An 18497-nucleotide genomic window follows, 5' to 3' on the forward strand; every position below is an offset into this window, starting at 1 on the left:
GAAAGTTCATGAAGAGCTAACAAGATTATCTTAGATATCAGCAACTCTAGATTTCTAGACTCATTTTAATTATGTGAACCTTACAAAAAGAATAAGTCACAGGAAGGTCAGACATATACTAAATCAAAAATCTGTGAGCTGAGAAGCACTTCACCAAAATTCTGCTGGGAGTCACTTGGAGATACACTGCAGTCATGCATCGCTTAATGATGGGGATGGATAAGTTTTGAGAAACATGTCATTAGGTAATTTCATCATTATGTGGACAACACAGAGTGTACTGACATAAACCTACAGGGATAGCCTACCACACACCTAGGCTGTATGATACAGCCTACTATGTCTAGGCTACGAACCTGATGTTTACTGGACTACTATAGGCAACTGTAACACAATGTATTTGTGTATGTAAACATAAAAGAGGTAATGTGTTGTGCTACAATGAACAATGGCTTTAACATCACTTGGTGAGAAGAATTTTTCTGCTCAATTATAATCTTATGGGACAACCATCATATATGCCATCCATCTACCACTGACTGAAATGTTATGTGCCACATGACTGCATATACCCACAGGCCTTACAATAAAGTCAAAAGGCTTTCTTACTCATATGGTATTGATATATTCATGGTGTCCAGGACAGTACCAGGCATATGTCTATTGTTTGAACTGAATTTAATCTCTTATCCATAAATATATCTAAACTGTTCTTAAATCTATTTATAATTTCAGCCTGTACTAGTTAGCTAGCAAGATATGTTATCTTCTCCATTTTACAAAGGAAGAAACTCAGTTTGACTCTGAATCCTGTATACAAGCCACCAATGCTACCCTGACGCCCTGTACTCACTCTTCCAGACTGGAGTCCACCCTGTCACTGAATCTCTTCAACCTGGTTCTTTAAGGACCGACATATTCTTGAGTTCCTACCATGTACTTGAGTTCCTACATGCACAACGTGAAGCAGCTATATGAAAAGTGGAGTGATTGCCATCAGTTGAAACAGAAAGAAGTCTTTATAAACACGGGATTTGAACTGATCTTTAAAAAGTGTGTTCCGGCCTCTTAAAATCATCCTCCTGGGGAGTTCTCCCACTTACAAGTTTCTTCAGGGTTTGTAACACATGGAATGTAATGATTTCATGTAAATTTAGAAAAGAAAAGAATTTCCACTTTGTTTTCAGTCTCTTTAGAGTCCAGCACTTTCTGAGCTTTAGGGATAACGTCTTTGGCTAGGGTAACTCTAAAGAATAAACACAGTAAGGCTGGGCATGGTGGCTCACGTCTGTAATCCCAGCACTCTGGGAGGCCGAAGCAGGCGGATCACGAGGCCAGGAGATCGAGACCGTCCTGGCTAACAAGGTGAAACCCAGTCTCTACTAAAAATACAAAAAAAAATTAGCTGGACATGGTGGCGGGCGCCTGTAGTCCCAGCTACTGGGGAGGCTGAAGCAGGAGAATGGTGTGAACCTGGGAGGCAGAGCTTGCAGTGAGCCGAGATCGCGCCACTGCACTCCAGCCTGGGCGACAGAGCGAGACTCTCATCTCAAAAAAAAAAAAGATTAAACACAATAACCTTCTTAGTAGTAACTGACAGTGCATACACTGTATTTTGGGTCCCCTGAAGGAGGAATATATGACTGCACCTTGCATTAATGGATACCGCGACAGTGAGAAGCACTGCTTGGGCCTCAGTTATACAGTATGTCCATGTAACCAGTAAAGGAATGAGAGAAAATAAGAGAATCAGAGTGAGAGAAAAGGTATGTAACATACTTCATCTCTCCTAAAAGAGAAGGAAAAGTGCCTCCTGAAGCACATTTGGAGACAATGGATAGGCTGGGTAAGTCTAACAGGAGAGGTCTTACCTCAACCCCCATTCTGCCTACTGTTTTGTGAACTCCTTCTGTAACTTATTGTTGATAGCCTTTAAGAACACTTACACTTACTATCAACCACAAACTAGGCAAATTTACTCTGGTCCACTTATAAAAATATTTTAAAAGCTCCACATAATTCAGATTCCATGGAGAGAACATTTGTTGTTTTGCTCTCTCCAAAAGTATCAGTTTCTTCTACACTTTTCCAGCATCAAGTTTCCTAAAACCATAATTAAAAAAAAAAAAAAAAAGCCATTTAGCCCTTTGGTTACTCAAGTTTTAAAAGACTCTTGCTTTCACACTTTTGTGAAAGCTGTGTGTTTTGTTGTTGTTTGTTTTAAAGATCAGAATAATTAGATTAACTGGTTCTGAATTGTGTACAAATCTACTTGCTTCCTCAAAATCAGGCAAGATTTGATTTTTCCATGTTCACGCCCCTCTCCCTACCCACAGTGAACAAAGATTGTTGATCTTATTTCTTAAAAAGAACTAAACTGGGCCAAGTTACAAGAATAAAAACTTCAAATACATCTCCTGCAATTCAAATAAAAATGAGGTGAGCCAGGTAAAAGTAAATAAGCTTGCTAGAAAGACAGAAGTAATGGAATCAAGAAGTCACTTAGTTTTTGAACTGTCACAGAGAAAGAAAATGCAATCAGCTGTATTTTGTACATGTGAAGTTCAACACATGCTTCTAAAAGAATCAGTTCTGTGGGCTGCCAAGCTGTCTGGCAAAAAAGGTAAGCAGAACCACCTATTATAAAAATATTCCATTAAAACACTGGCTACAAGTATATGAAACTGTGAAATACATGTGCAAGATTCCTTAACAACAATAACTAACACTTACTATATAACTAGTACTATTTTAAACACTTTACAATACATCAACTTACTTATTTCACAGAGTTGTTGAGATAATGAAGTACACCACTGTTTATCCCCATTTTATAAATAAGGAAACAGATAAGATTAAATAGCCTACTAAGAAGAAGAGCAGTAATTCAAACCCAAAATGCTAATTATGATCACTTCCGGATGGTAGGATTGTAGATAAAATCCCTACCTGCATTGTGAAGAATGTTTACTATGCTCAAAGTTTGAGGTCTGGTTTATTTTATCTTAACAGGAAAAATAAAACTAAGAGAGGAGGCGAAGCAAGATGGCTGAATCAAAGCCTCCATTGATGGTCCCCTCTGCAGGAATACCAATTTTACCAACTACACACAAAAAAGCACTGCCAAAGAACCAAAAATCCAGTGAGCAATCATAGTACCTGGTTTTAATTTCATATTGCTGAAAGAGGCAATAAAGAGAGTGGGAAAGACCATCTTGAATCACTGATGCCACCCCTCCCCCATCCCGCAATAGCAGCTGTGTGGCATGGACAAAGAATATGTGCACTTGGGTGGAGAGAGCACAGCAACTGGGAGACTTTGCATTAAACTCAGTGCTGATCAATCACGGTGGAGAGCAAAAGTGTGCTGGGTTCAGCTAGCAGCCACCCACAAAAGGTAGCATTTGGACGTGACATGGTCAGAGGAGAATCGCCGATCCAAGAGGTTGGAAATTGAGTAAGCCTTGCTACCAAGGGCTAAAGTGCTCTAGAGTCTCAGATAAACTTGAAAGGCAGTCTAGGACACAAGGACTGCAATTCCTGGTCATGTCTTAGTGTTGCACTTAGAGCCAGTGGACTAGGACAGCATGCAACCAAGTGACCCACCAGACAGGGCGACCAAGGGAGTGGATATGTCACTCCTTCCCCAATCCCAGGCAGCAGAGCTCACAGCAATAAGTGACTCCTTCCTTCTGCTTCAGGATAGGAAGGCAACAAGTAAAGGCAACAGGAGTGTGTCTTTTATCTTGTATACCAGCTCAGTCACAGCAGGATAAGCAACAGGCAGAGTACTGAGACCACATTCCAGGCCCTACCTCCTGGACGACATTTCTAGACACACCCTGGGCCAAAATGGAGCTCACTGCCCTGAAGGGAAGGATCCAATCCTGGCAGGATTCATTGCCTGCTGACTAAAGACCACTTGGGCCCTGAATAACCAACAGTGATACCCAGGTAGTCACTGTAGGCCTTGGTTGAGATTCAGACATGCTGGTTTCAGGTGAAACCCAGCAAATTCCTGGCTCACTGTGGTGGCTATGGTGAGAGACTCCTGCTTGAAAAAAGCAAAAGGAAATATAAAAGGGATTTTGTCTTACATCTTAGGTACCAGTTTGGATTTTGGGGTCCCCGATTCCAGGCCTAGGCTTTTGGACAGCATTTCTAGACCTGTCCTGGCCCAGAGGGGAGCCCATTGTCCTGAAGAGTGAAGCTCAGGCTCGGCAGCAATCACCACAGGCTGACTGAAGAGCCCTTGGGTTTTAAGTGGAGATCAACAGTGGCCTAGCAGAACTCCCCATGTGCCAGTGACCACAGAGAGAGGCTCCTCTGCCTGTAGAAAGGAGAGAGAAGAGTGGGAAGAACTTTGTCTTGTGCTTTCAGTGCCAGCTTAGCCACAGTAGGAAAGAACACCAGGTAGATTTCTAAGGTTTTTGACTCTTAATTTCTGGCCTCCAGACCGCATCTCCAGACCATCTGGGGCCTGGGGAACATACCATACTGAAGGGAAGGACATAAATCTGGCTGGCTTCACTACCTGCTGATTGTAGAGCCACAGGGCCTTGAGTGAACATAGGTGTTAGCCAGGTAGTGTTTACAGCAGGCCTTGGGTCACACCCAGTGCTGTGCTAGCTTTAGGTATGACCCAGTGCAATTCCAGAGGTGCCGGCGACAGGGGTGTCACCCCTCCCCCAGCTTCAGGAAGTTCAGCACAGAGAGACAGAAAGAAACTACATTTGTTCAGGAGAAAGTAAGGAAAGAGAACAAGACCCTCTGACTGGAAATCCAGAGAATTCTTCCGGATCTTAGTCAACACCACCGAGGCGGTGGTATCTCTACGAGACTGGAAGAACCACAGCATTATTGAGCTTGGGGCCCAAGTCCCTTCGAACACTTAGAAAGTCTTCCCAAGAAAGATGGGCAAAAACAAGCCCGGACTGCAATGACTACAATAAATTCCTAACTCTTCAATGACCAGACACCAACGAACATCCACAAGCATCAAGACCATGCAGAAAAACATGACCTCACCAAACAAACTAAATAAGGCACCAGGGACCAATCCTGGAGAAACACAGATATGTGACTTTTCAGACAGAGAATTCAAAATGACTGTGTTGAGGAAACACAATGAAATTCAAGATAACACAGAGAAAGAATTCAGAATCCTATCAGACAAATTTAACAAAGAGACTGAAATTATTTTGTAAAATCAAGCAGAAATTCTAGAACTGAAAAATGCAATAGGCATACTGAAGAATTCATCAACCTCTTAATAGCAGAATGCATCAAGTGAAAGAAATAATTAGTGAGCTTGAAGACAGGCTATTGAAAATGCACAGAGGAGACAAAAGTAAAAATAAGAATTAAACACTCCTACAAGATCTAGAAAATAGTCTCAAAATGGTGAACCTAAGAGTTATTGGCATTAAAGAGGAGGTAGAAAAAGAGATAAGGGTAGAAAGTTTATTCAAAGTGATAATAACAAAGAATTTCCCAAACCTAGAGAAAGATATCAATATCTAAGTACAAGAAGGTTATAGAACACCAAGAAGATTTAACCCAAAGAAGACCGTGTCGAGGCATTTAATAATCAAACCCCCAAAGGTCAAGGATAAAGGATAAAGAAACAAATAACATATGATGGAGCTCCAATTTGCCTAGCAGAAGACTTTTCAGTGGAAACCTTACAGGCCATGAGAGTAGTATGATATATTTAAAATGCTGAAGGAAAAAATTTTTATCCTAGAATATCCAACAAAAATATCCTTCAAACATGAAGGAGAAATAAAGACCTTCCCAAACAAATGAAAGCTGAAAGATTTCATCAACACCAGACTTGTCCTAGAAGAAATAACAAAGGGAGTTCTTTGATCTGAAAGAAAAGGACATTCATGAGCAATAAAAAATCTTCTGAAAGTACAAAACTCACTGGTAATAGTAAAGTACACAGAAAAACACAGAATATTATAATACTGTAATTGTGGTGTGCAAACTACTCTTAAGTAGAAAGACTAATGATGAATCAATCAAAAATAACTATAACAACTTTTCAAGACAAACCGTACAATAAGACATAAAGAGAATCGACAAAAGTTAAAAAATGAGAGGTATGAAGTATAGAGATTAGTTTTCTTTTTGCTTATTTCAAAAGCTAAAAAATGAGAGTGATGAAGTATAGAGATTTTATTAGTTTTCTTTTTGCTTATTTATGTAATCAGTGATAAGCTGACATCTGTTTGAAATAATAGGTAATAAGATAGTGTTTGCAAGCCTTACGATCACCTCAGAACAAAAAACAATGTATACACCAAAAATAAAAAGCAAAAAATTAAAACATACCACCAGAGAAAACCACCTTCACTAAAACGAAGACAGAAAGGAAGGAAAGAAGGAAGAGAAGACCAGAAAACAAGTAACAAAATGGCAGGGGTAAGTCCTTACTTACCAATAATAGCATTGAATGTGAATGGACTAACTAATCAAAAGAAAAAAAGTGGCAAATGGATTAAAAAACAAGAACAACCTGTTGCCTGCGAGAAACACATTTCACCTATAAAGACATCTGAACTCAAAGAGACGAAAAAAGATATTCCATGCAAATGGAAACCAAAAAAAGAGTAGGAGCAGCTGTATTTGTATGAGACAAAACAGATTTCAAGACAAAAATTATAAGGAGACAAGGTCATTATATAATGATAAAGGGGTCAATTCAGTAAGAGGATATGATAATTGTAAATACATATGCACCCAATCCTGGTGTACCCAGAAATATACGGCAAATATTATTAGAACTAAATAGAGAGACTGAGTAAAATACAATAATAGCTGGAGACTTCACCACCCAACTTTCAGCACTGGACAGATCTTTCAGACAGAAAATCAACAAAGAAACATCAGACTAAATCTGCACTATAGAACAAATGAACCTAAACAGAATATTCCATAGAATAGCTGTAGAATACACATTCTTTTCCCCAGCACATGGATCATTCTCAAGGACAGATCATATGTTAGGTCACAATACAAGTCTTAAAACATTCAACTAGTATCAAACATCTTCTCTAAACACAATCAAATAAAACTAGAAACAAATAATGAGAAATTTCTGAAACTACACAAACACAAGGAAATTAAACAATAGGCTTCTGAATTAACCGTGGATAAATCAAAAACTTAAGAAAATGAAAAATTTCTTGAAACAAATAACAGAAACACAACATACCAAAACCTATGGGATACGGTGAAAGCAGTACTAAGGAAGTTTATAGCTTTAAGTGCCTACATCAAAAAAGAACAAACACTTCAAATAACACACATCTTAAACAACCAGAAAAGAGCAAACCAAACCCAAAATTAGTAGAGGAAAAGAAATAATAAAGATCAGAGATAAATGAAATTGAAACAAAGAAAATACAAAATATCAATGAAACAAAAACTTGGTTTTTTGAAAAGATAAGCAAAATTGACACAACTTTAAACCAACTAAGAAAAAAAGAAGACCCAAATAAATAAAATTGGAGATGAAAAGGTAGACATTACAAACTGATACCACAGAAACTCAAAGGATCATTAGTAGCTACTATGAGCCACAGTATGGCAATACATTGAAAAATCTAGAGGAAATGGATAAATTCCCAGACATATACCACTTATCAAGACTGAACCAGGAAGAAATCCATAACCTGAACAGGCCAATAACCAGTAACAAAATCAAAGCTGTAATAAAAACATCACCCAGTAAAGAAAAGCCCAGGATTCAATGGCTTCACTGCTGAATTCTGCCAAACATTTGAAGAACCAATACCAACCCTACTCAAACTATTCCAAAAAACAGAGGAGGCAGGAATACTTCCAAACTCATTTTACAAAGCCAGTATTGCCCTGATACCAAATCCAGGCAAAGACACATCGAAAAAGGAAAACTACAGGCCAATCTCTGATAAATAAATCCTCAACAAAATACTAACAAACCAAATTCAACAATACATTAGAAAGATCATTCATCATAACCAAGAAGATTTATCCCAGGATGCAAGGATGGTTCAACATATGCAAATCAATCAATGTGATGATACATCTTATCAATAGGATGAAGGACAAAAATCATATGACCATTTCAGCTGATGCTGAAAAAGCATATGATACAATTCAACATCCTTCATGATAAAATCTCTCAAAAAAGCCTTTCCTCTATGATGTGGTAAACGACAAGGATGCCCACTGTCACCGTTATTCAACACAGTACTGGAAATCCTAGCTAGAGCAAACTATACAAGAGAAAGAAATAAAGGGCACCCAAATTGGAAAGGGAAGAAGTCAAATTATCCTTGTTTGTAGATGATATGATCTTATATTTGGAGAAACCTAAAGAGTCCACAAGGAAACTATTAGAACAGATAAATTAAGTAAAGTTGCAGAATACGAAATCAACATATAAAAATCAGCAGCATTTCTATATGCCAACAGTGAACAATCTGAAAAAAACATTTAAAAAAGTAATCCCATTTACAGTAGCCACAAATAAAATTTAATACCAAGGAATTAAGTTAACCAAGGAACTAAAAGACCTTTACAATGAAAACTATAAAACATTGATGAAGGCAACTGGACACAAAAAAGGCAAAGATATTCTATGTTAATGGATTGGAAGAATCAATATTGTTAAAATGCCCACAGTACTCAAAGCAATCTACAGATTGAATGTAATCCCTAGCAAAATACCAATGACATTCTTCACAGAAATAGAAAAAACAATCCTAAAATTTATATAGAACCACAAAAGACCCAGAATAGCCAAAAAGAATGAAACTGGAAGAGTCACACTGCCTGACTTTAAATTATTCTACAGAGCTATAGTAGCCAAAACACCATCTACTGGCAAAAAAAAAAAAAAAAAAAAAAGACCAGTGGAACACAACAGAGAACCCTGAAACCAATGCATATGCCTACAATGAACTCAATAACAACAAAGGTCCCAAGAACATATACTGGAGAAAAGAGTCTCTTTAATAAATGGTGAACAGAAAACTGGATATTCCTATGTAGAAGAATCAAAGTGGACCCCTATCTCTTGCCATATATAAAAATCAAATCAAAATGGATTAAAGATTTAAAACTCAATCATCAAACTATGAAACTACTGCAAGAAAACATCCACAAAACCCTCCAGAACAATAGTGTGGGTAAAAATTTCTTACATAATACCCCACATGCACAGGCAACCAAAGGAAACGTGGACAAACAGGACCACATCAAGTTAAAAAGCTCTGCAGACAAAGGAAACAATCAGCAAAGCAAAGAGACAACCCACAGAATGGGAGAAAACTGCAAACTGTCAATCTAACAAGGCATTAATAACCAACATCTATAAACAACTCAAACAACCGTACAAGAAAAAAAATCTAATAATGCAATTTTAAAATGGGCTAAAGATTTGAGTAGACATTCCTCAAAAGAAGACATACAAATGACAAACATGCATATGAAAAGTTGCTCAACATCACAAAACATCAGAGAAATGAAAATCAAAACTACAATGAGATATCACCTCATCCCAATTAAAATGGCTTTTAACCAAAAGACAAGGAATAACAAATGCTGGTAAGGATATGGAGAAAGGAAAACCCTGGTACAGTGTTGGCTGGAATGTAAATTAGTACAACCACTATGGAGAACAGTTTGGAGGTTCCTCAAAAAACTAAAAACAGAGGTACTATATGATCCTCTGCTACCAGCAATCCCAATGCTGGGTATATATCCAAAAGAAGGAAAATCAGTATGTAGAAGAGATTTCTACACTTCATGTTTGCTGCAGCACTGTTCACAGCAGCTAAGATTTTGAAGCAACCTAAGTGTCCATCAACAGATGAACAGATAAAATGTGGTACACATACACAATGGAGAACTATTCGGCCATAAAAAGAATGAGATCCTGTCATGTGCAACAATACGGATGGAACCAAGGTCATTATGTCAAGTGAAATAAGCCAGGTACAGACAGACAAACTTCAAAGGTTCTCATTTATTTGCGGAAGCTAGAAAATAAAACTGAACTCATGGAGATAGAGAGATGGATGGTTACCAGAGGCTGAGGAGGATAGTGGGGGTGGAGGGGAAGTGAGGATGGTTAATAGGTACTAAAAAATAGGAATAATGAATAAGACCTACTATTGATAGCACAACAGGGTTACAATAGTCAACACTAAATTGTACATTTTAAAATAACTAAAAGAGTGTAATTGGATGGTTTGTTATATAAAGGATAAATACTTGAGGGGATGGATAACCCATTTACCATGATGTGAGTATTATGCATTGCATGCCTGTTTCAAAGTATCTCACGTACTCCATAAATACATACACCTACTATGTACCCACAAAAATTTTTAAAAAATTTAAAAATAATAAAAATAAGATTTTATCTTCTTAAAAAAAGTATGTAGGTAATGTTGGAGAGGTATTCCAGGTTTCATTTGCTAACTAGGAAAAATTAAGAGTTCCATATCTGCCAATAATTGGCAGAAATAGCTGATTCAGATGCTTCTGAATGGAAACATATTAATTACTTACACAGAAGCATACTTTTGTGTAATTTATTAGTAAACAAACATATAAACCTTTGGTGACCTAAAATTCACATTTAGTTGCAAAACTGTTTATTTTTCAAAACATAACATACATTGCTTGAGAAAACAATTCCTCTAAATGGTCTTAGGAAAAGAAAACACAAGACTTATTTTTTCCTGGAATCAAGAATTGAATCACCATTCTCTCCTCCCCGATATACAAAGAATCACTACAAAGTAATAGTTATGTGAGAACCTGATATGACATGAAATGAGGTTTCCAGAAATCCATTATTCCATAATGTAATCAGGGGACCTATTTCACAGTACATTTACAACACATGCAATAAACTTGGACTCTGAACTCCGCAGCAGCTGATTAAACAAGAAGCCTACTTCTTCTCAGCTGTCCTGGCATAGCTTTATTAAGTCTAGCAAACATCGAGCTTCCAGAATGCCATAAATAACTTTGGCTTGCAAGCTGTAGTAACAGTACTAAAATTTCCCCAGGTGTAAACATGTCCTACTAGCTAGAAATCCTTTAAAAGATGATTACTAGACTACCATTGTAGCTATCATGGATCTAATGTTAAGGTGAGAAGGAGTAATCATTTTAACTCTTAAAATACACTGTAGACAAGATTTAGCGAATCATTTAGCTTCAGAGTAAAACAGTCATCCTTACTATGGTACAATTTTGCAGATTAATTTGACAACCACTTTCATCTTTAAATCTGCACAGCACAGAAAAAGCCAAACTAAAATATAATTTCCCTATTAGATATATAGAGAATTTCATAGGTAAATTACAGTTAAACACTAACGTGTAACTGATTAGGTATCTTATTTATATGTTATGTTAACAAACAAACACCAAATAATAATCCTAGTATTTCATTCTTTTTTAACCAAACACCTCATATTTGAAGGAACAATTATTTTACTCCACTCCCAATTCAAGCCCTAGATTTCATCTCTATATCAAAGAGGAAACCCTAATAAGTACCATCCCTATTTCTAAAACCCTATACTTCTGAACATGCTTTTGAATACATGACAGAAATAATTTTTTTAAAAGCTTGACACCACGCTGTTAATGTTTGATCAGTAAATTCAATTTGAGAATTATGCAGGAAAAAGACCACTCAAATTGTTAGAACAAAAACCTTTTCTAATTTCTCTTCATTCACTAGAGGATTAAACTGAAGATAATGCAATGTAAATTTCCCTCCATTCAAGTAAAGGCTCAAAATACCAGATAAATACAGAAAATTCTTCCAAACAACTTTGCCCAATAACTTATCAACTCAGAATATAGACATGAAAAGAGAGAGTATCTCTGGGTGGAATTGTGATAATAGTTCCTAGAGTAACTGAGAAGGTCAAACTAAATTGTTACCAAGATAGGTTACTCACTAGCTTATAGGATCTGTCTCCTTATCAAATTTCTAGGGCAAGAATAATTTAAAATTTTACTTGCTTAAATATCTGTGTTTCCGAATAGATTCTTAAGAACATGCATGCAGCCTTTTTCACACTTCTAGACCCTAACAGAAGCATTCAGCAAACAAATGGCTGGCATTCAGTAAGTATTTACTAAACAGAACTGAAGCCACTTGCTTCTAACAATAGCTCCTTGAAATGAATGGGAAAGTATCACAACAAAAATGGTGAAATTAATTACTGGTGTTGGCTACAGCTGCCAGAGGGACATAACCAGACCTAAAAAGCGTCTCCAATGCTACCATGGTGGCAGTATATCAGGAGGTTTTTCAAAAGATGCTTCTTCCTTGATAACAACACTCCTAAATTTCTCAACCCCTTTGTGGCTAGGTTTGGTCATTAGAATTAAGTTCTTGACAAAAAAATTAAGTGGAAGTCTTGTGTAGGCCTTTCAAAAAGGCTACTTTAAGGAAGCAAACTCAGCTAGATGCAGGACCCCACTCTCTGCCCCACTTTTTCCCCTTCCAGGCAACAACTTAGGATGTGACGGGTGGCTCTTCAGCAGCTATCCTGTATGCTGAGGTGACCTTGATTGATAATGGAAGGCAAACACTAGAAGACAGAGCAGAAGATAAGAACCTGAGTTTCTCATACTGAGTCATAATAATACTAGCCCTGGACCACTTACCTTCAGAATCTTTTATGTGACAGAGAAATAAATTTTTATCCAAGCCACCATTTTGTCCATTCTTCTATGGTTGTTAAACCTAACATTACTCGAGAGACAGCGTTTGAAAATTTAAAATGTTGACTGCATTGGCAACTAAATCTGTGGCTTTCATGGCAATGAGTGTAAATGGATCACTCTCTACTGCCCCTAAGACTTAAGATTATAGAATACAACAACTGTAATCAAACCCAATAATGTGGAAAAAAATGGTTTTGAAATGCAGAATCTTACTTTAATGAAAGTATTTTACAAAGAGAGATGAAAATTCATTGGAAATGGTGAGAGCATATGGACTATAACAGTAACAATAAGGTTAATGGTACTAAAGGCAAATTAGATTAATAAAATAGCAAAAAATTATTAAATTTTAAAAGGCTGAAGCCATTGAATTTGAAGTCTGGAGATCTTGATTTGATTTTTTATAGGTAATTTTAGGAAAATAATTTCACATATCAGGGCCTTAGTTCCCCATTATAGAAAAGGAATTAAATAGTCTCTAAGAAAATTTCAGCTCCAGAATTCTCTACATACCTTAGCATGTTAATATTAATTTAAAAGAAAACCCCAAAATATATCAACATTAAGTCTAAGACAATTCTTCAAATTAAAAAGCAACTACATCTTCTCCAGATACAAAGCAATGATATCTTCCAAATATTGGTTTAAAAAGTTTTGTCACCACTGACAATATCTGATTAAGATCTTTGTGCCTGCTATTCTGGCTACCTAGAATGGACTTATCTCCAACTCTTCAATTAACTCTATTTATCTCTTTTAGATCTCTTTCAGGTCTTAGGATATATGTCTCTTCTTGAGTGAGGCCTGTCCTGACCCCTAGAGTAGGTCCCACATATTTTCTTTCCTAACATACTCTGCTTTTAAACTTCATAGTACTTCATCACCGTTGTTCATTCATATAATTATTTGTGTTCTTTTATTAAATGTCTTTTTCCCATTATAGCATAATCTCTAGAGGGAAGAGGCATATCTGTTTGGCTTTGTTTTCACTATTTTTTGCCCTGATACAATGCCTAACACACTGATAAGAGTTCATTCATGCTAGTATTTGTTATACAAAAAAAACAAGCAGATGAATAAATAAAGCAGGCATTAAAGAATTGCAGAGTTCATGCAAGAACATGTTTACCCAACTCACCTCATTAAACACAGGATACATGACTGCATAGAGGGGCATAGAAACCATGGATGTGGTCTCAGCTTCATTCTTCATCTCTTCCATTGTCATCCTCATTCAAAAGCCAACTACAGTTGAAAAAGCAGTGCTAAAATGCAGAGGAATCTTCATTCACTGCAATATTTCTTCTCTTTTTTGGTGATAAAAGAATTGGACACAAAAAACACACTGATCTGGTGAAAGGGGAAGAAAGAACAGAGACTTACTATATTAAGGGGAAATGACAAATACCAATAATTTTCCTTTCCAAATTAGAGTTCCTATCTTATGAAAAGCTATTTTTTAATATATTCTACTTGTGAAAGCAAACCTAGTTGGCAAGAAACTTACCTTTTCCTCCAAAGACTCAACAACTGCCCTTTCCTAAAGTCCTTGGTTAGGTACTACCTCACAAAGCAGTGATTTAAGACGCTGCTTAACCTGAACTCAGAGAGTTCTCTATGAAGCACCATGGAATAATGATTTATGTCATGCCACCATATACAATCTAAGAGAACATATGAATAAGACACATACTTATAATATTTATACATAATATAAAATTATAATCAGGAAATGCATGATGTGTAAGTGTGTGCAGAAAACCAAACTGAAGAACCAATAAAGAAGAAAGAACTAGGGTGTTTTAACATTTTTATTAAAACCTTTTTGCTACTTGTTTATTGATTTTGTCACCTGAAAATAACACAAACATAACAAGCACCAAATAAGTCAGACAAACATAAAATTGAAAAAAACGCTACCAAATGTGATCCACTTGGTAAAATACTTGCTAGTTAATTGTGCCAGTGATACTTTTTGGTATTTAGAAGAACTACAGAAATTGTTGTCCAAATCTGACACAAAAACTGAGAAAGAAGAAAAACCCAGAGAGGCTGGTAGTTTGGGATTAAAATCAAGAATTCAACAATAAAAGAAATTTTGTCTTGAGGTGTTAAGGAAATATGTTAGTTTTTAAAGAGAATACAACTATATTTCCTTTACTATGGTTAAAAAAGATGATCCTAATCATAAAGTGAATAACAGTAGTGACATACCTATATTAAACAAAAAGCCATTTTTTGGATTAATTTCTACTACTTGTAAAGCATTTTCATAGTATAAAACATTTTGCACATGCATTTAGTCCTATAATAACCTGCTTTAAAAAACTGCAATTCTAATTTTACAAGTGTAAAGCAGGCTCAGAGATAATAAATAACTTGCCCAAGATCACACAGGTAGAGACCCAAGACTTGATCCCAGGACTCTGAATACAGATCTTATATTCTCACATACTAAAACCAAATTTGAAGTGGAAATAAAGAACCCCACCTCATCTACTCAAGAAAAGTACCCAGAATTTATTATTCACTAAACATGTTTAGAGTATGTTTAACACACACCGCTAGGTATGAAATGCAGTTCCTAATCATTAAAAATTTATCTGTGCCAGAATGTGTAAGACCTAACGAGATTGAAAGATACAATCAAAGGCCTGCAGTGACGCTTCAAAAAGCTCCAATAACCTGTTCCATTGGAAAGCTGCTTAGTATTCCACCATATCGCTACCAGTGAAAGGGAACTCAACACCTACGGAAACTGTTTAGTCCCATTTCTGACAGTTCTAAACATCAAAGAGTTTTCCTGTTTCTCACCTGAAACCTACTCCATGACTTGACAGAACAAAAAGAGCAAAAGGCGAATTCCTGAATTTCGTTCTATGGGGAAAAAGAATACCATTCCCTGATTATGTAACTTATTTAAGTAGATGACTTTGGTCACAGCATGATGGAGAGAATGGAGGAAGAATGATGACAAGGAAAACTTAAGAGACTTAGTATACCTATGTCAGAAATAAACAAGACCAAAATAATAAGCAAAAAGAAGTAGATAAATACCAATTGTGGCCCTGCTCTTCCTATTTAACTACTTAAGTCACTTCGTAATCTGCTTTTCCACTTCAAAATAAATTGGGAAAACTTCATAATAAAAAAAACCTGGGGAAAAGGAGGATGGCTAAAATGCAGTGGTATCAGTTAAAATGAAAAGGGCAGAATGAATGCAGAATATAGACAGCAGCAGAAGGCATGGTATCATCAATGAAAAATCAAGTAAGAAATGGCAAAACAAAACCAAGAACAGACCTTGAAGAGCTCTCTCATTGTGTGACAGAAAAAAAATTATTTAATAAATATTTCATTGGTCACAAAGAGGCACGGTATTAAATATAGAGCAGTGAACAAGACAAGACAGTCTCTGACCCCATAAAACGTGTTTTATAAAAGGAAAGTCAGAAAACGTACAACTGTGATGCGCACAAAAGGGAGAAGTTAGGCTGCTATATCGCTATGGGAGAACTGGAGAAAACCAGCATCACGAAACAAGTTTCAAGAAGAAGGTAGCCAAAAGTTTTAAATGCTACTGAGTATGGAAAGTAACTTTTAAAAAATTATTTGATTTCTTGATGAGGTTAAAGCGGTAACCTTCAAAGAGCAGAGTACTTATATACTGGGGTGAGAAATCCCTGCAGGGGCTAAGAGAGTGAGCTGGTAAGTTTTCAAGAATCTCGGTATAAAGGAGGTGAAATACTTATGAGAAAAGTAAGCACAATGGAATTACTTTTGTGTTTCACTCTTTTGAACACATACGCATGTAACTGCAGATGTACAGGCTGCCAGAGGTAAAGGGATAAGGTAAGTAGCCAGAGTCACTTTCAGAATTACTGCTGACATCTCTACCTATCTACCCCCTATAAACCTACTCAAATACTTAATTTTTACCTTTTGTAAATACTGGCATTTAATATTTTTAAAACTCGTGTTTAATAGTCTCTTCTCTAAAACTAACTTTACAGTACTTATTTGTCAACAAAAAGAACAGTATTTTGGCAACATCATGGGCTACATAAGTGGCTGGCCTGCGGCATACATGCCATCTTTTATACTGTTCTTATGAAAAATGCTCCAAAGAATCAATTTAAAACTGAACTTTTTATAACACACATTAACAACTGGAGCCACTCACAGTTTCAGTAGCATTTACATGAGATTAAAAATCAACAATTCCAATACGGCTTTTTAAATATTGAATTACTGTCAATTTCAACTTCAAGTTAAAATATGCCTTTGTCATTCCTTCCACATGCTTCTTCATTTGAAATAGTTCAAGGGACAACCTGCAATTACCCCATGCAACAAAGAGCCTGCTATGGAAACAGCAAGGGTTGGCTGAGCTGAGTGAGGTCTGAGGCCCCCTTTGACAAGGTGCCTTCCTTTTAGGATGAGTGTGACCAAGTCCCGGCAGCTGGGTAGCACATTAACAAAATTTCAGCCCTTTAAAGGTACACTATTTTCTGGAGTAGGTGCTGATTATGCACATACAGAAAACTGAAGATCACTGACTACAAATCCCACATCTGAAATGGCCTTAAAAAGTTATTTCATCCATTCCACTACCTACAGCAGAAACCGAAGTACAAAAAGGGTGTAGTGACTTGCTCCTGGTCACAACATCTAGCTAATAATTAAATACATAATAAAAATTTAATGTTGGTATGATGACAACATAGTAAGAACTTTACGTCTCACATTTCAAATGTGCTGCTTTGCAGGGAAATTTTCAGTTCAAAGTAAGCTTTGTGTACTGTTAGCATCCACAGAATAAAAACCAAGAACAAGAAATGTTGATAAGAACCTAGACAAAAGGCATACTTTTAAACACACTTTTCTTCAAAAACACCCATTGTGATATCGGGATATCAACATACAGTATAAACAATCTTCTCATTTATAATTTATCCCTCATTTTCTTGAATATTCAAAATAGCACTGCTAATTTTTAACAGAAGATAATCAGCTTTAAACATCTTCCTGAGCTGAAGATAATTATCACTTGCTTAGAGTAAGAAGCCCAAAAACACAGGTATTCGCCATTCTACACCAAAGTCTTAAATCTTTGGTGTTTCTGCCCTGCCTAACCATTTAAAGAGCTACACATGGGTATATCTCAGGGCTCAGAATCAGTATTTCCTGAAACTGCCTTACTTTACTCCATCTGGGACTTGGGATAAGTCTAGAGCCAAAGCTATTTACTATCAAATGAAAGGAGTGGACCAACATAAGCTCTTGGTACTGGTATGGGCACTTCTTGGTTAGAAAAACAGCTTTTTAAGTAATTCTACACTTAAAACGTTTGTAGGCAGGCAGGTCTTTTTGTCTTGTTTTTCTCTCTAGTAAAATCCAGTACTCAGCCCTCTTGGCCCTAAATTCTTATAATTCCTACAATTTCTCTCTCTAAAAAGGGAAAGATTGATTGAATGATGTATGCTGGATCTCCAACAAAATGTGCATGAACAGTCAGTTAAGAGAAGTGTGTTCATTCTAGCAGTGAGCAGAATCCTGTGTTTATGTTCCCATTTATAAGTGTGTTTCTTCTTCCCAATAGGGACATTAGAGTCAGCATAGCAGGCATATAACAGACACTTAATGTTTGCTGAATGACCAAATTCATGAGTTGAGATGGGCAATTTATAAATTGAATCAGTCTTGCTAATACTTTTAAAATAGCATGCCTAGCAAAATAA

The 18497-nt window shown here is 36.5% G+C and overlaps 1 protein-coding gene across 4 annotated transcripts in view; it reads right to left on the bottom strand.

Annotated features, from left to right (window-relative positions):
* Nucleotides 1-18497, bottom strand: part of PDCD10 (programmed cell death 10) — a 56662-nt gene that overhangs the window by 27652 nt on the left and 10513 nt on the right. For all 4 annotated transcript variants that reach the window (XM_054481484.2, XM_054481481.2, XM_054481482.2 and 1 more), the window contains one exon: nucleotides 13895-14106. In XM_054481484.2, coding sequence (XP_054337459.1) covers nucleotides 13895-13990 — 96 coding nt within the window. In that variant the 5' untranslated portion in view covers nucleotides 13991-14106. The remainder of the gene's footprint in view (nucleotides 1-13894; nucleotides 14107-18497) is intronic.

Source organism: Pongo pygmaeus, chromosome 2 (assembly GCF_028885625.2).
Source record: "Pongo pygmaeus isolate AG05252 chromosome 2, NHGRI_mPonPyg2-v2.0_pri, whole genome shotgun sequence".
In the NCBI taxonomy this organism is placed as follows: domain Eukaryota; kingdom Metazoa; phylum Chordata; class Mammalia; order Primates; family Hominidae; genus Pongo; species Pongo pygmaeus.